The sequence below is a fragment of the Betta splendens genome, chromosome 22 (assembly GCF_900634795.4).
Source record: "Betta splendens chromosome 22, fBetSpl5.4, whole genome shotgun sequence".
NCBI lineage: Eukaryota > Metazoa > Chordata > Actinopteri > Anabantiformes > Osphronemidae > Betta > Betta splendens.
This window is the reverse complement of record NC_040900.2, coordinates 5466208-5493158: the sequence shown is the minus strand read 5'-3', so window position 1 is coordinate 5493158 and position 26951 is coordinate 5466208. Positions and strand designations below refer to the sequence as shown.

Here is a 26951-nt window from a genome sequence, read left to right as displayed (position 1 = left end):
CCCTCGCCATTGTGCCGGCTTTCCTTCTGCTACACAATATAGTGTGCGATGGCAATGATAGCGCACACAGACGTGAGCAGTGAGCCCGTATGCTGGTGAATAACCTTTCTCACGAAAAATGTATATATTTATATGCACTTGTATGATAAACAAACCAAACATATTAATTTAGAGGGCAAACGATTTGGATGTCTTTTCATCCCGGTGACGTCCTCCTCCAGCCTCAGGAGACTGTACGACATGGTTATTTAATGGATAAAACACAGAGCAGGATCAAACAGGGTATTGATAATCTCCCTCCCAGCTCTAGATCAGCTCAATACGTGCAGTCACAAACACCAAGACCAATATGCTTAAAAGAGGATTGACCACCAAACGTAACAACAGCCAGTCTATAAATAATTAGAGCCAGAAATGAGCAGCTTCAATTTGTTGCCCGGGCAGCGCGCCTCTGCGATCGAAAACAGCTCCGTTAATTATGCTCCAGCCTGGTAATGGCCGCGCTGAGACACAAAAAGTGTGGTCCGATTCCTCCAACGTGACCCGAACAGGCGCAGTAGCACACCAGCGACAGCGCGGTAACGCAAGCACAGGTGGATCAGATCCGCCAGTCACTGGGAGCGGAGCTGTGTTTATGTGGATGCGTGCGTGACCCACTGCTGGCTAAATTACAGGGAGCGATGTGCTCCGCGCTCTCCGGTAGCGCGGGACGTAATGGCCCCTGCGGTCGTGGAACATTACAAGCGGAGCTAGCTCCATCATCTGCTGTGTATGTGCTGAGCATTCCACCATGTACAATAACCACATCTACTCCTGGACCACTCTTACTCCGCACCACACCTTTCGCCCACAGTAACTCCCATCTAATCGTTCAGCATCCAGCTCGCTATACATCAGCTTCCGCGGTCTCCCGGCGCTTATTTGTCGTCAAATCCCACAGCCAGGTCATTATCCCAGCTGCTCTCCTCAACCCCCACAGGTTTTTCCCAGTCCGCCCCTTTCCCCTTCACCCGGGCGAACACTGAGCCACTGGTGGACACCGCTGATAAATGACATCATCAGTGTGTGACATGAGTTATAAAGCCAGGTCACAAGGTTGCAGGGGGTTGCAAATCTACTTACATGCTAACGACTCCCAAGAAATGACATGGCCACCGGCTGTTTGTTGATGATTGGTGCAATGTACTCTCATCTACGTTGTCAATTAAATGCAATTTTTGATACTTTGCACATACATTTTTCATAAATTCAGGTTTGGTATATTTAAAAGGAACAATAGATAAACAGGTGTAATTCCACAGGATCATTTTTTGTGGTAATCTACTATTGGTTGACAGCATTTGATGGGTTTTATTGTGAGTTTGTGTCTAGTTTTATATAAATGCCGTCTTCACATTGATTGGAATCTGATTTGTTTTTTAATCATGGGACTGGAAGGTGACAATAATATTCACTGTCAGAAATAAACGCAATCAAATATAGGAATGACATTTTTATATGGATTCCGCATTGAGCTGAGGAAAGATTGGCACATTATAAATATCAAGTTGCTGTTAATAATGCTACAATTGGCTTTTTCTGACAAATGACAATCAGATTGAATGCACATCGGCATAACTGGGAGATCAAACAGATATTTCAAATAAATCCAGCAGGAGTTTGTGAATCTATCAGAAGTGTTTATTATGCACAGAGAAACATCTGGCAGGTTTCTGACAGATTTTGTTATTTAATTTAAAGCATATATTTAATTACTTTCCTTTGTAAACATGTCAAACATTATCTGATGCTTTCAAAAATAGCTTGATATTTCTATCTAAGTAGATTCATATAGTATATTAAATCAATCAATACATAAATATTGTATGAAATCAGATGAATGATGACTAATTAAAAATCAACGTCATGTTTATCGCAACTAACTGATTAGTTAGTTAGAATAGTTATTTTACGACTAGTTAACTGAGCTTAAAGCAAAGACCGACAGTGATGTCATAGTTCCCTGGAAGACTTTGTTCCCCATTCCTTCACTATCCTCACTTCTATCTTTCACTTATACTTCTGTGCTCAACTTTATCTCTCTGCTCTGTCATTTCTTTCTATCCACACCTCTTTTCTGTCTTCGGGCAGGTGCAGGTGGGAGGGAGCAGCGGGTGCTTTGCCTGTTTGTTTTGTTTAACTGGGAACTGCACTGCTTCCTGACAACAGTCTGAAAACAGGCAAGAATGACTCAGTGACTCAACCCTGCTGCTGCTCTTTTCTCTCTCTTGGTTTAAACACAGGCACACACACACACACACACACACTAGATGTAACTCATAAACAGGACTCACATGATGCCAACCTACAAACTGCACGCACAACATACCAACCTCCGATAACAGCAAATGAAAATACATCCATATCTACACCTCGCACAATCTGCATTCAGAACATTCCATTACACTTCTGTGCAGGGCTTTCACAATGACTCTAAGGGATCTCTGCTGGACTGCCCTCTGACAGTAAAACAGTGATGATTGCAAATACAAGGTGGACTGCTGAGGCCCACGGCATCTATTATAGAGCAAAAGGGCCCCCAGTCTGTCTGTCTGCCTCTCTGACTGGCTGCTGGGTTGGCAATGCATCAGTGCTACTACTGCTGCTGCTGCCACGGCCCCCCACAACAATCACTGGCTGGGCTCCTGAAGCCAGCTCCTGGACCCCCGCCAGCAGCCTGTTTGCTCTACACCATTAATTTATGTTCACTGGAGAAGGTGCAGGGTTGTAGGGAAGCTCTACGGCATAACCAACCTATTTGCCTGCCAAGCAACAGTAACAGTAAAGTGGGTGAAGGGATTGGGGAAGGAGGGGAGGGGGTGAAAAAGGAAGCCCTGGAGGATATGCACGGTATAGGCATCTGATTGTACCAATCTCCGTGAGGCTAAATAGCAATCACTCCCACACAATCCCAATGCACCTCCAGACTTAGCGAATCGACCTATGAGAGGAGAAAGATGTTTTCGGGGGAACGTCTCCAAACGCTATCATGCATAATGAAGTGATAAGATATCACTTTCATACAATAAAGAAAACAAAGCCGGAGCATTGTCTTCATTATCTTTCGCAAAAAGTCTTCAAACAGAGACAAACTGAGCTTAACCCGTAAATCTATTACGGGCCGTGTGTGTGGTGGTGCGTCCTGCAGCCACAGAGATGGGCCTGTTTAATCACTAGATCTAGTTAATGGCTCTGTTTCCACCACACAGTTACCCCTCCATGTTCAACAAGAGAAATGTGATCCATCTCTTCTGACAAAGAAGCGCCTGGTCTTGCTCCTCTTCACTTTCCATGACTCCACGGGCCCCAGCGGTGATGCCCATCGCTACGCGCCATCCCGTCCGGCCTCCTCGTGCATCCTCCCCGCTCCACCTTTTTCGCTTCGCCTCTGCTCGCCCCCAACACCCCCCCTCTCTCCCCCCGCTTTCAAAGTTTCCGCTGGAGCTTCAAGCCAGGTCCTAGAGGGCAGGAATTTGGCCTGGTTTTTCAGACCAGTCTGCTGGCTTTGTTGTGGTAACTGCCTGCTCAGGGGCACCCGAGCTCTGTTCAGCTCCGCTCTCCAGTTTGCCTGATGTCAACACACAGCCACGCTCAGTACTTGCTCTCAAGAAATCTTTTAAACATCTTGTAGCAGTGAGTCTAATGACCATCCTCCTATAAAGGATTTTCGTCCTTATATATTTTAATAACTTTTCAAGCCTTTGGAAGCTTTCTTTTAATATACTCTACTTCCAACATGATGGTGGTGGGCCCTACTCTGCCTGCACTGGACAGCCTCATGTACCATTTGTCACTATTGGCAATCCCTGTAACTCAGAGTACATTCTATAGCTAAACTGTCCTGAATATAATATACCTCTGAATAAAGAGCAGCAGCGGTTTATGATGTGTGAACACGCTGTAAAAAGCAATGATTTTCTAAAAGGTCTAACCAAGTGGTGTAGCCTTAGACATAGTCTTATTGGTCTGAATTATTAGAATCTATTCAGGCATGCTGAAGCTTACAAGCTACTGTAAAGAAGTGCTGGGAAACCACAGGGGGCCAGTGGCAAGACCAGTAAAGCGCTTACAACCTAGAGCCTGTTGATCAAGTCTGTAGGAAAGAGAACCTAATGCTAATGTGGAGGAGTTTTTAAGGTTTATCCTCTTTCTCTATCGTTTTCTTCAGACTCTGTTTAACATCCTAAGTCAAAGTAAAGTGGGGCTGATCTTCAATTCAAATAGTAACAGATTAATTTGTGAAGAAGTGGACAGGCTGAGCAGGAGAAAATGGCTGTTTGCTTGCTCATCAAATATAAGCCTTTGAGTTTTTCCACTTGACGGTCCCCCCTTTCATTGTGCATTATCTTAATGAGCGTAAGCGTTCAAATACACAAGCAAGACATCTTTCTAGCTCTCCCACTCTCTTTGTGGTCTCTCCCTCTGTCTGCATTCTGGAGAGGAAGGCCAGTATGTTCTAATAGCGAGCCTCGGGACACAACAACAAGAGCAGAACCACTTACAGAGGACAAACAAGAAACCCTCGGGGCCAGCTATGGAATGTCAAGCCAATTTGGAAGATATCACAGGACATTTGTAATGTCAATTTTTGTTTTCAGGTCAAAAATCAAAGGCAAACACGGCCGGTAACATTTGTCCATTACAGTGCGGGCAGGAACACCCCCTCCCCTGCTGAAAAACAGCTGCAGGGGACACTTCCTGTTTGCTAATGATGCTAAATGTGTTCAAGCAACCATGTCAAATTTTCTCTCCCTCTGAATGGACAGCTGGCGTGGAAGGAAAGGTTTCCGCTGCACTTCTCCGCTGCCTCCCTTAGACCCCATGACAGACAGAACCTTCTGATCCTGTCCATGTCCGCGAGACAGCGAGAGAAGCATCGTTGACGGTAACCATAGGCGCATTCATAAGATCACAAGCACATCTATGGACCAAAGCCAACCAGGCCCTGATCAGTCGCCACCTCATCCCTACCTGTTGTGTCTGTTCTCTCTTACTGAATGTAGCTTTTACCTCTCAGTAATGCACATCTCCTGAGCTCTTTCATCTATGGCTGTGTGAGTCAAAGAGAGATCTCTCGTCATTGCTCAACACCCAGGGGCGGCTGGCTGCATGGGGCTGTGTGGACTGACAAATGCCCCCAGGATCTTTCACTTTCTTAATGTTCCTCAAAGGAGAGTTGACATTTGATGGAAGTTAAAATGCCTTTATGAAATTTCGGAGAAGGGAAGAGAAACTAGGAGACAGTATCGCTCTTAGGTTTGTAGTCGCCAACCTTTAAGTGCTTTTTTTCCCCATCTTCTCCTTCTCTCTCCTTGGTGCTCTTAGGCTCAATCCTGCCCGGAGGCCGAGGTGACCTTTGACCTGGCTGGCCTGCCTAGCTACAGCCCTCTCGTTTGTTAGGGGCTTTATCCACTGACAAAGCAGGCAGGAAGTTGGCAGCCACCCAGCGGCCCCATGGGAGGATGACCATCAGCTAGCTCAGCTTACCGCTTATTACAGGATGGTGGGGAGTGTGTGTGTTTGTGTGTGTCTGTCTGTCTGCACACTGACACGTGTGTCCTTGTCCTTGCGTATACTGTATGTGCACATGTGCGCATGTTTGCAGGCGTGTTAGAGCATGTGTGTCTGCGGGCATGCTCGACAGTAGCTGCATGCCTGCGTTTGAAAGGTGCAGAGTAGCGACTAAATACAGGAACGTGTCTGACCTTTTTTAATATGCCAGCATTTTTTTTTTTTACTGCGCTAACTAATGACATGCAAAGAAAGAGCCTGGAAGCTACGAACGCCCCTGTCTCCTAGCTAACCCGATCAGCTACGCATGTTAGCAACAATCGGGCAAACTTCCAGCCACTGGACTCAGGGGACCCCAGCACACTTTACTCTCTCTCTCTCTCTCTCTCTCTCTCTCTCTCTCTCTCTCTCTCTCTCTCTCTCTCTCTCTCCACTCATTCTCCTCCTCCTCCTCCTCTCTGCAGCCTGCTCATCAGAGCGCTCAGAACAGCTCACTAAAACATTATATCATAAGACACTCCAGTTTCATTCTCGCCACTCCATAAAAGTCAGGTAATTCATACTTCATTTATATACCTTCCCATTAATAAAGCTGATGAACTTTTACTCCTTAAATCTAATGGGCCATTTTGCCTTGACTGCCAGCACTTGCCGCTTTCTCTGTACCTTGTTCTATGAGTGCTTTGGAGAAAGCTCATCCACAGCCACTCAGCCACTGTTGGCGTTCTGCGTTTTATGGGTGAAGCGAGTGAGAACCTCGCTTGGGGATTTTGGAGGCTCTTGACTGACCCCTGCCACAGACAAGCAGCGACACGTACCGTATGGTGGATTTGTTGACTCTTGGTGGTTCTCTTTTTCTCCTCTACCTCTCTGTATCTGGGTGCAACACAAGGTCATTGACCCCTGGGCCTAAAGCAAGGCATGATGGCTCCCTGGCTTGGAGGCTGTTGACAAGCGTCTGTGTTCTTTTCAACAACTCGCTGAACCACCGCCCCCCCCCACCCCGTCCCTTCTCAGGAATGTAACACAACCGCTCACTGAGGTAACCCAAGCTCCTCCCCTCTTCCATCCTTCATTTACAGAAAGAAAAAGAGACAGACGGCGAAAGAGAGTGAGAGCCAGACCAACTGGAGGGTCATGCACGGCTTTCCCCCGTCTCCCCATCTAACTCTTGCTCCCTCTCTATTTCCCCTCCTCTCTTTAGATTTGCTTCAAGCTCACTGCCTTCAGAATAATTAATGATGCAATTGAGCCAAGTGGAGGACTCTGACCAGCAGGGGCTGTTCCTGAATGCCTGTATAGCCTTTCTACCGAGGACCGGAAAATAGAAATAGAAAAAGACACCACGAGATGGATAGGCATAGGAAGAGAAAGACATAAAACAGTCAGACAGTGAGGGGGATACGATTGTTAATAGTCTGTTCCCTTACAAGCCTTCCTCTCATCCCCTCTAGTCTAATCCTCCATCCCCATCCCCCTCTTTTCTCCTCCGCCCTGATGGCGGGATTGGGGGGCCTGACCTGTCTGGTGATTGATGGTAATGTCTCAGGAAGTCATTTTCCCCGACAGCACCCCGCCGCCTTTCACCAGGCCTGGTGCAGAGGTGAGCCTATCACATGGATGCTTTTAACTCTTTGCTTACTTTCAGTCAGGTCTCCCTGACCCATCTACGTGATGCACTCTCATCCCCACACTACCTTTTCCCTCCTGCTCTCACACTAAGGCAGGGGTGTGAAGGCCGACTGTTAGAAAAGGATGAAAAGAATGCTGGAGAATTCTCCGGACCATCTTGAAGTGGATCAGCCAAGTGGTCTCTAATTCAGGTTGCTGGGGATGGATCCCCACAACTCCATTACTGTCAGTGCTTACCACCTCCATTATGGCAATTAGGATGTGGTTCCAACACTAGGAATGCTTTGCCATACTCTGGAATTGCTAACATCTGCTTTGTCTCTGCTTCATGTGTCAGTGTGGAGTTGTCTTTTCTTAAACACACATCTTTTTACAGCCGCACTGTCTCCTCTTTTCTCCTTCTTGCTTCTTCAAAAATGCTCTCCACATTTATTTTCTTAATTCGACTCAAACTGTGCCTTAAAGAGATCTCTCTCTGTTTGAGTCCAAATAACCTAAAATGATCCGTGAAGAGCCTTGCGGTTCCCGTTTTCAATAGGCTTCATTAGTTTTTAATATCTAGCCAAGGAAAGGAGGGGAAAATGGCATGGAGATAATCAATGGAAAGGGGCTGGTAGCCTATTAATCTCCCCCAAAGGATTGTGGGTTTATACACGATCTTGCATAGGCAAACATGGCTGTGTGATGAACACATCTGTCTGCCTGGATGGGCTACTTAATGAAACAGCCAGCGTTTGGCTGCTGAGATGGATGTTGTTCCCCCAGTGAAAAATGAGTTCTCTCTCCCACTATGCTGAGGCAGAGCTACACATGATAGGTCTCCATTCAATTCACAGTAGACCTGAGTATGTCCCCATGTGAGAGGAACTTAAACAATGAGGGTGCAGGGCAAGACAGGCAACGCATGGCCACTAGAGCAAGTCTTGGTGGAGATCATATCAGGGAATCCTAATGTGAACAAGAGTCTGACTGATCTGGGAAAGATAGACGACAGAGGATAGAGTGGAAGAGGAGTAGTACAGTAGTCAGATAAAGAGGACGATGGAGGCTGGAGGTGAAGGCTAAGCCACCTGGGACAGATAAGCAGGCTTGGTGTGTTTGAATGGCAGCGTTTGTTACTAGCAAGTGAAACGTTTGGGTGCTTCATACTCGGTGCTCGCATGCATGAGCGAGTATTCCTACCCGTCTGCTAAGACACGTGTGCACACGTCTGTATGTGTTTGTGTGTTTGGAGCCCGACAGCGTTGGAGGTGACCCCTGGTCAGGGAGTCCTGTAACAGGAGCCCGCCTCCGGTTCTCCGAGCTCTCCTCTCAGTGTGCTAAACAGCCACCTGAAGACAGGATTAGCCATTGTGACCCGGCCCCAGAGGTAACTGAGATACACCTCCGGGGACAGACATGAAACACACACTGTCACGTGTTGCGGCGATACAGCCAGGTGGGGTGGGGTGGGTTTTTTTATGCTGTAAAATGGAGGACAGGTGGCGGTGGGGGATTGCGAGTGCAAACAGGACACCTATAAGAGGATGAATGCAAGCAGGATACAGTATATTGTCGAGCAAGCTAGGGTGAAGATGTCAGCGGTGTTTACTGTTGTCTAGTGAAAACAAAGTATAAGAGCGTAAGAGGATTGGTCGACCTAACCCAGTGCCTTGGGGTAGCTCAGATTTGTGCCTGTATGGAAATTGATGCCTGTCAGCCTGTCTATGACTCAACTCTGACAGTATGCATGCATATGTGTTCCTCTACGCACATACAAGTGTGCGTGCTGTGACAAATGAGCGGTGCTTAATTTGCAGCTGATTATGCAGGCTGTGGGTGCCCTAAACCCCTTTGAACTTGTAATTGCCCCTGGTTTCAGTAATGAACATTAAGGAGGATTCAGAAACGTGTGGCTAATTACACATTTGCCCCCCTTTTTCATTTCTTCATCTTTACGCGAGGCGAGAAAGAGGGAAAGGAGGAGCAGGAGTGGTAGTAGTGGGAGGATGAGAGCCAAGGAGGAGGTTCTGGGTTGGGAGGCATACACTGCTGTTGTCGCCCTCTTTATCTAAATAATTGTACAAGCTGGTTTATGGGCTTTAGAGAGGTGCTTTGTGTGTCAGTTGCCGCAGCCCTGGGGATATGTGGAACTAGCTTTCCCCACGATCAATATTCAGAGAGATTCACATCTGGAGCCAACGTCTGCTCTGCTTAGATTTAGATTTATATATTTATTTATTTTTTTATTGGATTTTCCCCCTTTGGTCCTCTTCTAACCATCTGCCTCTTTTTATATATTGTGGTATGGTACCGCTATTTTTTGATGCAGGGGCTCTTATCTAGCACACATGCTAATATGTGAAGTCTTGCTGTGGCTGTGGCGGAGCTCAGAGAACTCATGTGAACCAAGTCTGCTCTACATGGACAGCAGGCACTGGCAACACATGGCTTAATATATATGCTAGGCAGAACTGCTCGAGCAACGGAGCATCCTGGGTGAATGGCTGCGGTGCAGGGAGGGTCCGCCGAGGCTACCGGAGGGGGAAGAGTGGGAGAAAGGAACAACAAATTGACCCGCGCTCGCAGTCAGTCTGCCGGTCTTTGATGTGGACTCGGCGCTCTTGAAAAGCAGTCCATATGTTCAGAGAGAGGGAGCGAGTGAGGGGATATCAATGGGGGGAAAAAATGAAAAGGTGAGGAAGTGAGGGGAAGAGGTGAGAACAAGAGACACGGCTCCCAGTTTTAAGGACCCCACTGTGAAGGAATCCCTCTGCCTGCCCCTTGACTAAGCGCCGGGCAAAACAAAAGCATGCGTCTGAGAAGTGTAGAGCGGGAGAGGAGAGAAAAATCGCAAGAAATGGCAGGAGTGGGATTTGATGCAGCCAGGGTCCCATGACAAACCAAACAGTGCAACACAAGGTCTGTTTTTGATTTCTGCTCCATCCCTCAACCTTCTCTCATTCCTGGGCTCCCTCCCTTCTTTAGGCTGCTTTGCCGTTTCCACGCTTGTGCTGCTGCCCCCCCCCTTTGCATTTTCTTCTCTTGGTGTGAGATGAATATCAAAGCATTGTTGGGGCAGCTTGGAGGCCTGCAGCAGAATCTCATCGGCCGGCACGGTCTCCTGCATGCACGCGGCCACCGTTCTAACGGCTCTGCCACAAGCTCGCAATCAACCGTGGGAGGGGGCGGGGGCGAGGCTAGCCTGCAGGGCGGAACCCCTGGAAGGGTAGGAGGGTAATTTCAGGAAACTGGCTTTAAGACGTGAAACCAAAATCCTCTTATGCATTTTGTTACATGTAAGATAACCCTAAAAGTGTAGAAATGGGAAGGCAGCACAGAATCAGCCGCTACCATCTTAATAACCCTGGTTTTCCACCAGGGGCATGTATGACATCATAGACAGCTTGACGACCTCGTAGAGTTCCTACGCATGCCTGTGTCCCGTAGTGTCAGCTCTCAGTCATGGAGGAGAAGGGATCCTGACTGGTCTATCAAAATGAAACACCTGTGCTTTGCATTGTGTATGCAAAGTTAATATGCCGCTGCTTGTCTGTGGATCCAGCGTGGTTAGTTAGCTTTGAAGTGTAACTATGACAAATCGGGATTAAGGGGCAAAGTGTAAAGGTCTGATGTCGGAGCATGAAAAGAATTAGGCTTATTACGTTCTAATGCAGCACTAAAACCCTGCTGCTGCTGCTAAAATTACAAGTTTTAACATAAACACTTTGACAACTTGTGCAGCTTTTATGCTATTTTCTGCTCTCGCCCATTCTGTCTTGGCGATGCTAATCGTATGCGTGTGTGTCCATGCTTTCGTTGCTCCTATGCCGTGGCCTGTCTGGGTACGAACAGATGGCAGATTGAGGTGGCTTGTGTCTGCTTACAAGGGTCACTGAACAGCCAACATTAGAACACAGCGACTAGACAATAGCACGGCACCCCCCCCTCAACACACAAAACAGATCTCCTGCACAATCATCATCAATGACTTTCAGCAACTTCTGACTCCTGACATCACTAAACGATCCCGTCATATTGTCACTAATGTCTGTTTGGTAAACACACAGCAGTGGGTATTGTCCCAAAAGTAACATGATGACTCTTTTTCCTACGTCTCCTACTCGGGCAGTGGCAGTGAACCAAACGGTCGCCTGGGTTGCTACGGGTGACTGAAGACCTGACTTTTGGGCTCCGAGGCAAACGAGCACATGACAGATTAGTGTGTGGGCCTCCTCCAGGCGTCCACCTCTGTGACCCTTAGGAGCCCCTGCCTTACCCCCCCACCACAGCCCCCACCCCCTTGCCCCTTTGCTCTTACCCCTAAGCCCCCTCCCAGTTTCTTCTTTGTCTGCACCTTTTCTTCATCCGAACTCACACAAACACCCAAGAAGGTGAAAAGCAAACAGATTTCCAATGTGCATCAAAGAAACATACATTACTTCTTTATAATATTTCTGGCTGTAGGAAGCTTTTTACTGGACTACTATGTGCGTATGCATTATTTAAATATATAGAGACACACAAAAGATTAAATGTGATCACACTCGATAAACAGTGCTGAGCCATGCATACGGGAAAGATCATTAAGGCATTTGCAAATATGGAATAAACATTTTTCAGCAGTTGAGTGTAAAAGGAGGAAGGCCTTGGTGTTTCAAACTGTTTGCAGATGTGTCTCCACCAGTTAAATGCAGCTCGTACAGGGACAACACACGAGGATTAGAAAGAAGCTTAAACAAAACAGGGAATACTACAGGGCTCACTGTTTAGTCTACACAAACAGCGTGCCCTCTCTTTTCGAGGGATGGACTTGTACATTTGTTTATCACATGGGACAAACATCCGTTGCCAGGGTTCGGCCCTGCTTGCGCCCATGTCTTGTGAATGACCCTAGCTGGCGCTTTTATGTGTGCCTATAAAGGGCGGTTGAGAGAGCAGCTCCCATAGGAGGACTCGACCTGACGATGACACCGTGTTGTCATGGAGACTAATGCTATGTTGGGCTTGAATTGTGAGTGGTGGTGGTGGGGGGTTACTGTCACTAGTGTATCTAATGATGTTTACCCTCACAAGTACAACATACCCCAACTCTTGTTAACGCCTGGGGTTCATATGCTGCAGTAAAACTAATACTATACTCAAAATGCTACTACTACCTTTGTTCAATATTCAGATGTCAAAAACAACTTCTCATCCAAACACATTTCTATTGCTTGCGGTCAAAAGACTTTCCAAATGACCAAAGGATATATCACTTCCCTTCCAAGAAGCCCATGGGACCAATACACCTGGCTTAGCAGCTTAACAGCATTTCCCGAAGCACACAAGCCAAAGGGTGGCCCAGGACAAAACCTGAGACTCTTGATGCTCGAGAGGACTACCTACTTACTCATCTGTTGGACTATACTCCCTCCTTCTCCTCGTAGCTCACACATGCACACGTGTGCGAACTCGAGCGGCCCCCGGTTCGCTCCTGAGGGTCCCCTATTTATTTTCATAGGTGTTTGAGGGTTTACACTAGTCAAAAGACAAGGCCGGAGCCCAGAGTGGTATCTTTGTATCTGAGTGCTTCCTGTTTTTATTGCAAGGCCGACCCTTGTCTTTACAGGGGTGAGTAAAGGCTAGCAGGGGGATAGCAGGGGGTGAGAGGGAAGGAAAGCCGGGGGCGCCAAGGGGCTAATTGCAGATTTTAGAGTTTACTTTTGCCAAACAAAAGGGCATCACCTTTAGCAACAGTAAGAAAAAACCTCCCATCACTGCTTGTGTGCTCTACTCATCTCCCCTTTTCTACTACCATGCATCAACCTGTCCAACTTTATCTTCCACCTCTAAATACTAGAGTCCTCGCTGCTGCAGCACAGTAGAACATTTTACCCCTAACAGTAAAGTTTACCTTTCTGATAACATAATCTCCCTGTAGTATTGAAAAGCTTATACTAACAGTGTGGGATTTCCCTTCCCCTAATATGGCTGGAAGACATCCAGAAACTCATGGGAGGGAGATGGGTATTGGAGAGAGAGGGAGGGAGGATTGGAGGGAGTGGAGCGATGGTCTGACCCTCTTCTGCCAGCTAACACCAGCTGATCTGTCCTGCCATTTGCCAATTGCATATGCGGCGTTTCAGGTTGCCAGCGCACATGCTCTCCAGTGCGTGTGCATACGGCCTCGGCGCTAAAGAGGGCGGACGGATCACCGCTCTAGGATCGTGCATATTGTGCAAGAAGCGGTGTCTAGCAAACACGGCCAGGGTTGATGGTAAATATGGGTTGAAATGAGATTACTTTGCGACAGTAATGAAGAAAACCACTTTGAGATTTCTCCCAAGAGAGTGCAAAGCCGGAGCGAAGCCTGGGAGGGTGCGGGGGGAGAGGGAGAGGGCAATTTTGTTATACTGAATCCAAAAGCCAACAGTTGTTACTATTGGCCTGTGTTGTTTTTCTGTGTGTGAAGGGGGGTCCGATCCTTTTGAGCTTTTCAGAAGATGTGACAATGGCTGGATGTTGAGAACATATGTAGAGAGACCCCTGCGGCTCATGGAAGAGGAGCTCCATGCTGGCCCCGCGGTTTGAGAAAATACAAGGCCGCTCCTTTCACTCCTCACCCCTCAGTTAATGAATGCGTGAATGGCAGAATGCCGTTATAGGCCATTCAGGGCCAAAGTCCCCAAGAATTCACCCTTGCACAAATGCATCCAGCAATGGCAAATACATTTGCTTAACAAATTAAAAGAAAGGAGAATGGCAATTGGGTGTGTATGTGTGTGTGTTAAAGAGAGAGAGAGAGAAATAGCAGAGAGAGAGTTTATGGGTGGGAGAATTGGATGGTGAGAAGAGAAGGGGGATAATTCAATTAGTCCTCTTCCTTAGTAGAGAAATGAAGGCAGGTTAAAAGGGAGGGATTATTATTTGTACAAGACCGGCCGGGGCTTTATACAAAAGAAACAAATAAAGATTGGAGAGAACATCTACAAGCAGAGGACGTGATAAAGAAGAGAGGGCCCTGAAAGCTCCTCTCCATCTGAATTAAGCAGCTTTCTAAAAACACCAGGCTATCCTCCCCTCCACTCTTTGAGTTCATTTTTAAAACAATTCTAAAGAAAATAGTTGGCGACTCTCCTGAAAACTCTGTGTATAACATCCAGTCTTTCTGCAGAAGGGGCTGAAGCTGCGTGAGGTTTTCCCCAGGAAACATGCCAAACCGTGAGGAAGTTTTTAGCCTAAACTCACATAAGGTGTGTTTATGCGTATTTGCACATGCATATATGAGCTTAACTAAAACATTTGGGCTTTTATTTGTTTGTCTGCTTCGTACACAACATTTTATTCCAATGAGGAACATGCCACACTCCTGCCTTTAGTCTGTGAATAAAGCGTGGTCTGTAGCATTTGTTGAGAGGTCTCCAGTCAGGGAGCGATGGAGCTGCGAACAGCTGTGAAGTCATTTTGATAATGATGAGAATAATAAGCATGCAGACTGGCGTGGTGGAGCCGCTAAGGCCTGCAAGGCTCAGGGCTTTGCCGTTGCAGCTTCACTGCTCCTGAATAGATAAAAGTGATTAAAGCACTCCTGATTATCCCTGACCAATATGTAATGGATTTACAGCCCTTTCAATTAGGCCGTATTTGCTAGCCACTCATTACTTGGGCTTTTGGTTACATAATCAGGGTACGGGGGGCTTTGGGCAGGGAGTGGGCAATGTGAGGTGAGGGCGGAGGGGGGGAAAGGGTGCACAGGGGGCACCTGACCCTCTTTTTAAATGTTTTGAACAATCGGGGCTCTGAATCTTTGAACTAAGTCTCTTCTGCATTCTCTTTTTATTCTATTTCTCCCACCCCCCACGCCGCCGCATTGTCCCTCCAACGCTGGGACAGGGAGCCACATGCTCAGGCAGCAGCTTATGTGTCCCTGCATGGACATCTACTTCTGAAATCTGACCTGCGTTGCAAAAATCAATACAGCCTGATGTTCTGATAATGTCCTGACATTAGCGCGGGTGGGGGGACATGTAGTCCATCCCCACTTGACACACTCACACACACACAAACGACAGGCAGACTGACGTGTGCATTTGTTTGAATGACTGAATATTAGATTATTGGAAAAAACATCAAAGGTGAGTTTGAGTTAGAATCAAATAAATATAATAAAACTTACAAGTACTCACTTTGCACAACTTTACACTCACTTATTCCCCAGTCACTAAATCTGCCCCGGAAAACATTGTTCTTCAGGCTAAACAAACATATTGTAGGAAATGTCGTTACTGTCGGTGTGTCCCTCTTACTTAGAGTGTGCTGAGTAGAGTAAACAGTCCGAACTGATTAGATTGACCTGGTCACTGTGTTCCCCTGACAGGTGGCTGACAGGTGAGCATCACAAAGCTGCCATCACTCACTCTCTCAACAACAGCTATGTGACAGCTGTGTGTGTGTGTGTGTGTGTGTGTGTGTGTGTGTGTGTGTGTGTGTGTGTGTGTGTGTGTGTGTGTGTGTGTGTGTGTGTGTGTGTGTGTGTGTGTGTGTCCAGTGTGTTGTTTTCACACGTGCTTAGCTCTGCAAAGCAATGGCGGTGCTTACCGTGAGATGCTGGAACAGCCACGCCCTCATGATGTTCGTGGCCACCTTGGGGAAAATGCCACGCTTTTTCTGCCTCTTCTTATCCTTGTCTGGATCATCGTCATCCCCCGTGCCAGGCGATGCAACGCTGTTGTCTAAGCCATCTCCTGGACGGAAACCAAACCCTGGGTTAAATAACATCCCCGGCCAGACCTCTGACACAGAATATGATAAAACGAGAGCTGGAGCAGTACTGAAAGTCGGAGCTGAGTTCAAGGTGTATGAAAGATGGATAAACGGACAAATACCACAGATAGCTAAGAAGGAATTTAAAAAGGGCTACGCTAAGACGGAAAGAATTGCAACAGCAACGCTAGTGTTGTGTGGTGAAGATAAGGAGCTGCGGGATTTAAAGGCCTTAGATGAAGGCCTGTGCAAAGAGTGAGGGGTTTATGCAGAGACTTAGCAGAATAGCGCGTTACCCCAGAGCATGGGCAAAACGAGGCGTTAATGATTCTAATGTTATAGTTGGACCCTGAAACACTGGGTTCCTTGTTTCATTTCTAGCAGGAGAAGGAGCAGGAAACAAAACACGTGCAGCGAGATGACAAAAAAAAAAAGGACACGGAGCCTTCAAGTACAGTGGGAGCTTGGACTCATGTCATTAATTCAATTAAATTTGCATGCTTGACATAATGCAGGGGAGAGCCAAAGGGGACAGGGAGAGTTGTGCAGACATGTACAGTAATACACCGACGGTCATGAATTCGCAGCTCGCGCACAGACACACACTCGCGTACAAACAAAACTCCGAGGGGTTTGATAACTCACAGCATCCAGTCGAGATGCATACATTTTAAAGTCGGGACATAATTCGGGTGAGGGGGGGGGGGGGGGGGGGGGTTGTTCATTGTTGCACTTCGGTGCACATAATGGACTTGTCTGCTCCCCCCACGACACCCCACCCCAAACTCTGACTCTCTGGGTCCTGCTCTCCCACTACCCCCCCACCCCCCCCACCCCCACCCCGCGATTCCACCACCAGATTAGCATGACAGGCCAGCCGCGGCTTTGCCTGCATTAATGTCCGTCAGCGTTTGATTTCAGGAGGAAAACATGCATACACCCCGGCACGATTTCTCCTTTAAATCGAAGTTTCCATCTTTGTCCTTTGCCTTTTTCTTGTTCCTCTTCCCCGGCATTAATTGTGCATTAGCAAAAATGATTTACTTTTAACAGTCATAGTTATTTTTTCTTGCCCCCGGGCACAAATGCCTTGAAAGCCTTCCTTGAGGGCATCTAAATTATGTATCTGAAAAACTCCTCCACTAAGGCAGAGAAGGACCCTGACGTTCTCAAAATTCAGACTTGCATGTCCTCTTGTTTTTGGGGAGGCATCAATCACAACCACCTATACAAGCCTTAATCTTGCATAAATATTTGAACTAATAACATTAAAAGAGGGAAAGAAAAAGGATCCGACCGGTGGCGTAATCAAATGCAAAATAAATGAAGAATACAAGGACAGCAGGGGCCCTCACTTCTAACTACTTTCTCCACTTTCTTTTTCCTCCCCCTTGTTTTTCTCTCCCCTTTGCCTCCCCCTCTGTCTTTTTTTTCTGTCTGCACAGTGTTTTCCTTCCACATCATTAGTGCGGACAGAGAAGTGCCGACTTAGCGCTCCCTGTGTGAAGGGAAGCGACGACCCCTCTAAAAGACATATGGGGACGGCAGCACGGACTAGGGGTGTTGTAATTGTAGAATGGGCGTTCATTAGTGGCAAATGCCGTAAATCCCAGGCTAAGTATGAATCCTTGTTCAGGAAAGCTTAAAACAATAAACTTTGGCCCGGCCGTAGCCTACCCCGACTGTGAAGGGCTTCCTGAGAAATGCGACCCAGGCGGAAGTCAAGTCTGACTCCCCCGGTTCATTTCCGAGCTGCGGCGCGCTTGTTCCTCCGCTTTTGAGCTCCACTGAATAATGTTGATACACAGTTTGGTTGTTTGTTTGTGTGCCGCCAGGTTTTGTGTTGATTTTCCAGCCACTCTCCAAATCCCTCTCCCGCTGTGAGCAGTCAGGCTCATCCAATGGAACCACACAGTGGCCAAAAGGCTGGCAGATTAATTTTATTGACGTTTCCATTTTCACTGCAACGCGATAGCCTCCCCCCCGGCCAGGGCCGGAGCGACCCGCACGTATTTACAGACTGACCTGTCACTTCATTACCCAGCATGCTTGCTGCCTCCTGCACAAGCCCACGAGGGTGAAACCAGACTCCGAGGCTTTCAGCTGCTCCCTTCCTATGTTTTTCTCCCTCATGCACATGGATAGCGTGTTGGTATAGGTCACACATGCAGCTCTCAGTATAGTAAATACTTGTTTTTAACTCGCTATGTGAAGTACGTGGAGACGGAACGTGTATAGAATCAAACAAAATCAGTCATGGGCAAGAGGTGAAAAGACAGAGGGAAACAAAGAAAGAAGAGGAACAAGAGGCAGCGGGAGGGGGGGAAGAAGGAGAAGAAAAAGAATAAAGAAGACTCAACTTGCACAACCTCATTACATCTAAAGGAGAGCTGGTTCTTTGCATCCACCCCCACTCCTTTCTTATGAGTGAGAGAAGGAACGCTGCAGGGCAAATTGTCCCAAACGCTAATGGCTTCTGACTGTTCCCTGGCAACTCTGCCATTCTAACCTGTGTGGATGTGCACTCTGAAAAAATTATGGGGAAAGAAAAAAAAAAAGTGCAGGGCAGAGCGAGGGAAGCGTCCCATCATCTGGCCATGTGACACAGATGGGGGTTGGCTATTAGCAGGCAGCCGAAAGGCCTAGGGGAGACGAGGTGCTGGAGTGTAGCCCCAGGCACTTTTGGAAAAGCAGCGCCCTTGGAGACAGACAAAAAAAAAAAACACAGCCTCCCACTCTCCCCACCCTCTTTCTGTCTTCCCTCACTCTTTCTTTCTCTCTCTTTTTCTTCCTCGCATCAATATCTCAACTCAAAGTGCTCGCAACGAAAAGTTTGCGCATGTATTTGCACGCACGGAATTAAAAAAAAAAAAAAAAGAAAGAAAGAAAGAAAACGGGGACGAGCTGGAAGACGGCGACCGGATGGAGACGAGGCGAGGGAGCCAACGAAACAAACAAGCGAGTCCGAGAGCACAATGCGCTCACACGTTCCTTCTCTCATCACCAGTGGGTGGTTATTAAAAATGCATTCAGATATATCTCCCTGTGAGTAAATTGGTCTCAGGGCTGAGCTCATTAACGAGCTGGGAAAGCACTATAAACACACAGCAACCGGGCTTATCTAATGTTGGCACATTCAGGGCCGCTTCAGGATGTCTTTCACAAAAAAATAATGGTTTAGCGCAGTGTCCTACAGTTGGTGTTTGGGAGGAAGAGCTATTTCAGGGGAGTTTTAATAAGTTATGTCTCAAAGGCACCCAGTCCCTCATGGAGCCACCGACTGTAGGTCCAGTCAGCGCCGGAATCATTACGATCACAAGTAAAGCAGATCTATCAGTGCTGCTTCTCCACCTGTGTGATACACTCAGGCATGAATGAATGAATAAACCCAGTCACAGCTCATTATCAAATAAGGCTCCAGACATTTTGGTGCTAATACTATTAATACTCAAACTAGAGGGCCACTAGACGAGCTTTAGATGTTTTGTGGGTTTTATTCTGAAGCCTGTGCAGTGATTTTACACTGGGAGGCCCCGGCGTTTGTTTCAGGGTAATGAAGCAAGAGTGTAGAGGCAGTGGCTTGTGGAAGCTGTGGTTAAAGTGACTAATTACAACAGACCCCCCACGCCCCCCTGTCAGGCCGAACTAGTCAGGCATGTTCACCCAAGCTCGCCCCAATGAGGGAAAGCAGGGAACTCATGAGAGTTAAAGGAGGAGAGGAATTAGAACAGAAGCAGAGAGGTCTGTCGTAGCAGGGGATTCTTTGGCCTTCCCTTGTCCTCGCCGCACCATAGTGACTGAACCCTCCAACACCCTCCTATTACACCACCTCTGGCCCTACAGGCTTGGCCACAGAGAATGAGGAGAAAAGAAGAGAGGGATTTAGAGCCTTCCCTTTCCCCCTTTTCTCCTCAACTTTTCAGCCAGCATAAGCGGCGTTTAGCACATTCAGTGCCCCAAATGGCAGCGAATGAGAGAAGCAGTGGGGGCTCCTCTTTTGTCCGTCTGGTTACCCCTTTTATTTACTCTGGATTTAGGAAGGGGTCTTTGCCGGCTCTGGGACCACATGCTCTTGACACACACACACACACACACACACAATCTCCCCCCGTATACACACATACTCCAACACGTTGAGGCTCTATTCACACTCCTGGAATGGCCAGACCTCTGTTGCTCTATGCTGGCTGGGGATTACAGGTCTGGGCTATAACCACATGCTAGCAATATGCTTCGCACTCACATAACACAGAACACAGATGAGTGCTAACGAGTGGAACATAATCCCTTTAATGATAAAACACACACTCGAGCGGCCGATTCCTAACAGTAAGTAACCCATCAGTGCGTATGTGTATCTTTGTGTGACCGCACACCATATGGTTTACTGTGCTCATTTAGGTCCATACAGTAGATGAGGCTTTTTTACTGTGGCTGCACCACGGCAGCCAGTGTTTTACGCTGATTATTTCCTGATCTGTGCTTAAACAAGCAGCAGCCCCTTGCACTGGACCATAAAACAACAGCTTAGTAAACAGCAAGCATGCTGACAAATTGGTAGCACTCAGGCCAGAGTCATTAACAGCCCTAAAATCTGTCAGAGCCGTTACAAGGAACCCTGTCCTTCAGCAAGTCCCTCACAACAACAAACCCCGATGTCACTACCTGCCTCGTCTCCACCACCTCCCGTTACCCCCGGCGACACTGGCTAAAGGTGGAAAGGGAAAGAGCGCGGCTCCTCTTTTCCAGCCGCCATGACGCCCCACAGGCACGAGGACAAACCTCCATCTCAAACACAGCTGTATCTGCATCCTGGGTGCTGCGACTCAGTGGTTCCTTTTGCATGAGAAGTAATGTGTGGTTGTCTCCCCCCAAAAACACATCATTAAGTGTTCCCTTAAATGAAGTGGAATAAGAGCTTCTAATTAGATGGGGTTTTTTTTCTATGTGTGGGGAAGCGACGCAGTCAGGCAGTAAGAAAAACAGCTAGTGAAGGAAGGAGGGAGGTGGGGGGGTGGTTGCTCAACAACTCCTGTACCTCTTCTCCCCCCCCCTCCGCCCCCTCTCTAAGCCCCCTAACCCTGCCATCAGGCAGATATCTCTCTGTCATCCGAGGAATGCTGGAGATAACTATCGCCTCTCCACCAACACAAGGCCTCCCTGCTCCTCTCACGAGCGCGGCGTTGACCCCACCGTGCACATCCCGAGCAGCGAGGGTGAGGCTGAAGTGGAGGGAGCCGGCGAGTCAAAAAGGCGGCGGGGTCGGCGAGGCGCACGGGCTGTTTTACCGCTTCGCTCACAATGTGGGCTGGAGCAAAGCCACCCTTCCCTTTCAGCTTCTCCCCTGGAGCCAGAGAGGAGTAGTTTGTGCAGGGAGGGAAAGGGAGGAAGGGGAGCAGGCGCTGCATTGAACACAGCTAATGTTTTCATAAGGTTATCAACTGCCAATAGCCCAAAATTTAGCAATGGCTGCATATTATAAACGGCCGAATTATTAATTACTAGTGCAAACAGCCTGCTGCCTGCAACAACAATCATCTTATTACATCATAATCTGAGACTTTGAAGGTCACACCGTGATTGCGTAAACCTCCTGGGTTCTACTTTTCTCTAGTTCTATATACATATATGCATATAAATACACTTACACTCGTGCAAATGTGAAGTATGGCGTGCAGAATGTGTGCTGAGACAACACACGGCCAATAACAAGGGCTTTATTTGTACAGGAAAACAGAGCCGGAGCAAAGAGATGGAATAAAGATGTATAAAAGAAAGGAGGCAGGCTGTTGCAGATGTCAGGGCCCAATTTGCATGAATGGCAAAGGGCTAAATTGCAGGGGATGGGGGAGCTAGCCTCCACCCCCTCGCCCCGCTCTTTTTTAGGGGGAACTAAAAGGGAGTTGTGATGCCCATGACTGCCCCTCACTCAGCAGACAGGGATCAGTGGCTAATGAAGGACTTTGGGTCTCCACCAGACATTTCACACTCTCTGCCTCCCTGACAACTCCACCCCGCTCCCCCTGCACTCCAGCACCGCCGAAGAAACCGCTCCTGCGCTTCCCTTAGATTCTGAGATCGAACGGGGCTAATTGGTCTCGCAGGTATTTTCAGCTGATCCCTTGTTTCTAAATAAATACATTTACGTACCTGCCAATACAACAGAACAAACTTTTTTTTTTTTTTTACACATCGTCTTGCTGGTTATAGTGTAAATATTGATGAAAACTTTAATTGTTCCAGTAGAAATACATGGCTGGGTGCCCTAGATAAACATACCTAACTCCTCAGATTTGATGCTGCATTAAATATTAAAGAATAGGTATTTCCCAAAAGTAAGCCAGGCTATGTTGAATTGAAACAAGCACGCTCATTAGTAAAACACGCCGCTTCCACACTTCCTGCTCTAAATATTATTGCTTGCTTGGAATGATAATGACGAGAAGGCAGAAAATGAAGCAGAATGGAGCAAAGGGAAACAAAGCGATGGAACGTATGCAGATGCATCCTATGGATCCATCTGCTAGTGAAGAAATTGTTCTAAAACCCCCACTAGGAAATCGAGTACATCAAAGTCTTTGGCCTCAATAGCCAGAAAAAGTGTCTGCCTGCAGGTTAGCAGTGTGGCACTGATGATGTTTGAAGCAAAGTGCGATAACAACATCAGCGGTGATTCGTCTCATTCACTTACAATCTAAAATCAAACAAACTCTCCTCTAATGCAAAGAGGGCGCGGGCGACTTGGACTCACGAACAGACACGTTCGCCACACCTGACGGACAGTAGCATCAAAGTCGGGCTTAATGGTCATGCGGGTTCCTAGAGCTGGAAGGTTACTACAGTAAATGGATTTAAAGGTTTATAAATCAACAAGTCAACCATCAGATTGTAGCCTCTGCTCTGCAGCCCTCTCATCAGCCAAAATGCCATGAAGGTTTTTTTTTTCCTCTCCTCACTCTCTCTTTTTTTTTCACACAAATGTCCTGGAGGCAGGGAACAAAGCGAGCAGAACTGATTACTGCGCTGTTGCCCCGCTCCACCAGTCTAAACTCTGTTTGGCTTCCTAATGAGCTCACTAAAAACCCAATTCATCACCCATAACCCCTTCTCAACCTGCCTTGAAATCCCCCATTATGGGGAGTCAAGGATAGTCCGTTTACAGGCTTTAGGGTTGGGGTCAGGGGCTGTGAGGAGTGCATGCTGTGGTCGTGTGGCCGAGGGTCCTCTGACATGTCCTTTGTGGCCTGTCTGTCTCTATACATGTGCTCACCATGCGCTCCAGGTTTTCTTCCAGCCAATGATTTTCTAAGATCGCTCCCCCAAATTACAATTGTTTCTAGCGTTTGTTGGACAGACGTTTTAGTGCCCAACACCAACCTCCCCTAACCCATATGTCCCCCCCAACCCCCCATTGCACAACACCAGCGGTGTCCCAGCCTGAGCGTAGGAATGTCCGGCTCGATGGCTGCACCAGCGGGAATGTCCCGTTCCAGTCGGCTTTCGCACCAGAGATTTCAAGTTTAATACCCCTTCGTCCCATCCCCGCAAAGACAGGAATTTGGTGGGAAGGGAATGTAGTGGGACGGGGGAGTTCGGGCGGGTGTGAGTAAAATACAGTCGGTCTATTAAAAATGGGGGCAAGGGGAGACGGGGAAATCTAAAAAAGACAGAATATTGTCAATAGATGACAAACAGCTGTGGGAAAGCGGACAAAATAGAGAAAAAAGAGCTGGAAAAAAACTTGACAAGTAGGTATAGGACAGAAGGTGGGGTTGGGGGGTCAGAAAGAGTGAGGCAGAGGAGGATGACAGCAGAGGGCTGGGGTAAACTCCCACAGTTCCTCATTACATGGAAGTGAAATGATCCTCCTGACACCTGAGCTGTAACCAAGAGATTACAGAATTGATGAATCCTTGGTTTAAAATGCGGCTGTTTTATTCTGCTTTAGTAATTAATTCTTTTTCCAATAGTATATTGATTAAGCGTAGCCCCTGATAAAGTTCAAACTGAGCGAGATCCCTCCGGGGCTCCGGCTCGGCCCGCTCAAAGGGCCAATGAAAGCTTCCTCCCTGCACCTGCATCTCTCTCCGTCAGCGCAGTTTGCCCTCATAAATTAGTCAGAGTGTGGATCTTGCTTAGCCGCTTGCTGAGTCCAACCACTTGCTGATACGAGCGTCCGGGCATCCTGCTCCATCGCTAAATGCAGATCCCCCCCCCCCCCCCCCCCCCCCCCCCCCCACCCCCCCACCCCCCCACCCCCCACTGACAAGGCCGCGACACACAAGTAATAGATGGAGATCGCTCGCCTCGCAGCTGATTCCTCCACCTCCTCCTCCCTCGCTCTCGCAAGCGTCTCTCTTCGCAAAACTACTCTTTCATTCTTTTTTATTGCCACGTTTTTCCATAAAGCTCCGAGTGAGAGTCTGATCAACAGAGGGTAGAGCAGGTCTCTCCAGGGAGCCAACTAGCAGAGAAATCAGATACAGCTTTACAAGAGAGTCAGACGCTCATGTCTTGTCAAGACCCCTCACCTACCGGCTTCTTTACAAGTCAATAACCGGGGCCCAGTGTCCTCCACCGGGCCCTGGCACACATTTGTTTCTTTCTATAGGAAGCAGAGCTGCGGTTGACACTCCAATATTCTGTCTGATATTATAAAAAACAATATGGAACCACTTTGTAGTTATGAACTCGTTCCAAGCCCATCAGGAAATCTATCTCCAACGTGCTTAACCATGGTTGGACACTACTTTCATCCGTGTACATCCTGAACCAGTCGTGTAAATGCATAGTGACAAATAATTGGTGACCCCACAAAGACAGAAGGACCAGTTAAAAGCCTTTTACAATATTAAGAACTAATGAAAGATTGAATGAATTATGAGGACAGAAGGAAAAAATATAATTAGACAGTGGAAGTAGTGCTTAATAGATTTACTGGAGACTATTTCCTTTCATTAATGGGAGTGCAGCATGCAGCGAGATGGGCTGTATTGACTGTCCGCCCCGCTCCTTAAGGTAAACCCAGCAGGTCATTTCATTACGACCCAATTCCATGGCGCTAATTTTGATTTTGGGGACTTGACAGCTGTTTGCAGTGGAAATTGCTACGGCAGGAGGAGTGAGAGAGGAGCCTATTACTGCTGTGAAAAATACAAATTGCACAGCCTCAGTTCGAATTACTGCCACTCTGCTGGGCTGACCCGCCAACGTGCGTATGTCATCACGCGCACGGGCCTTATTTTTTGATTAGCTGCATGAAAAGGGATGAAAGGAACACACAAGAGTCTTAGAATAGGGTTACAGGGAAACACTGTAAAGTAACGCTACACCACAAGTGACCAAAATAAGATGATATATATCAGAGTTGACTTGAAACGAATACTACCACACTTTAAGTCTATTGCTTTTCTTTTTATAAATCTGTGCTGATACATTAGACGTATAAATGTGAAGCAACTCAAATGACAGCATTAAAACCAACCACAAGCCTGAATCAACACCTCGCTAGCGGTGATTGATTCAGGGAGTTGGAGCACACACTTGTTTATCATTAGTGTCCAGTCTTGGATATGGCTGCTGTCGGATGGACCTGACTCCCAATGCGAGCACTTAATTGGCTCGTCTTGCCAGTTAATATGCAGCATTAAACTTCTGGAAGAAAGGGAAGACCTCTCTCTCTCTGATGCTATTAATTAGCACTGCTCTTTAGCTCTCAGCTTTTTGAAGCTTTCCGTCTCCTTTTGTTTCACCCTCCTTTCTTTTCTTTTTTTTTTTCTCCTCCTCTGCTACGGCCTTCGTTATTGACTTTTCAATTTTCCCCTCACATCCACCCCCTGTGCGAGCAGTAGCGCCGGTGTTTCTTCGCCGGTGCCCAGCCCAGCGATACCCCCAAGCCCACTCTCCGAGACGCCGGCTGGGGAGTCCTGAGAGCCGGGCCAGCCCTACAGCTCCCATCAGCCCACCACTCGCTCCCCACGAGACCGAAATCAAAGAGAGAGGCCCTTAAAATATAACCATGGGTATAATGAGGGTGCTCTAAAGAACAATAAGCATATACACCAAAGGAAAGAGGAGAGTGGGAGTACAAAAGAGTGAGACTATAACTATAGGAATGCTGGTCTGAAAGTGGGCCTGCGAAGTGAACAACAGAGGGCCGATGCTGAATGATACTGTGCTGTGGGAGAGAGGCCAAAGGGCCACAGCTAGTGGTGATGGTAGCCGGGGCCACGCATCTATCGAACCATGTATCTGAACCCCAAACAACCAGGGGGTCCGCCGCATGCCTCTGGAGCCAAAGGGAGCACGACTAATTTCTGCACAACAATGGGCCTGGATGGGCGCCCACACAATGGCAGGTGCTTTGAATAGCAGCAGGGCCCTTGCAGCAGGGATCTTCTCCTCTCTCACTCCGAGGGCTTGGGCTCTGGCTTGCGTAACCTTTCATTTTCAACCGGGCTTCCTTTTGACTCATAAAGGATGAAAATGATCTCATGGGGAGCCCAAAGAGTTAGAGACAGCCAGGCCTGTGAGGCAATTCAGACCGGGTCCCTCTGTGTGTTTCTGTACAGTACATAAACCTCTCTCCTCTTCCATTCCTTTTCCGTACTGGTATCTTTTTTTTAATTCTCTCTCAATGCGTTTAACATTCCTCTTTCTCTCACTGTTGTTTCCCTGAGTTTCGTTTCCACCTAATGCTCGTGTCTTCCCACGGCCTGTTGTGTTGCTGTGTTTTCTACTCGCTGTGTTTGTTGTGCTGCTGCTGGGCTGTCCTGTAGGCCATGATGCACTGGTAAAGGCTGTTTTCCCCGCACCTTTAGAGCATTCTTTCCAGGGTCACGAGGTCAGGCTTCAGAGATGTCTCCTGCAGACACTCTGCTGTCTAAGGACTGCATCCCTGGGAGTAAGCATTTGTACTAAACAATGCAGCTTTCCCCCCGCACTTTGGAAATGCTAAATGTTTTTTGTCTTTCTTTTTTCTACCTCTCTGTTTTCATTGTTTTATGTTTGAATGAATATATAAAATGAGTGCAGTCTTTCTAAGG

At 47.5% G+C, this 26951-nt stretch overlaps 1 protein-coding gene across 8 annotated transcripts in view; it reads right to left on the bottom strand.

Annotated features, from left to right (window-relative positions):
- Positions 1-26951, bottom strand: part of meis2a (Meis homeobox 2a) — a 72992-nt gene that overhangs the window by 25482 nt on the left and 20559 nt on the right. For 7 of the 8 annotated variants that reach the window (XM_055506013.1, XM_029140024.3, XM_041069236.2 and 4 more), the window contains one exon: positions 15742-15887. In XM_055506013.1, coding sequence (XP_055361988.1) covers positions 15742-15887 — 146 coding nt within the window. The remainder of the gene's footprint in view (positions 1-15741; positions 15888-26951) is intronic. The other variant, XM_055506014.1, reaches the window with a different exon arrangement.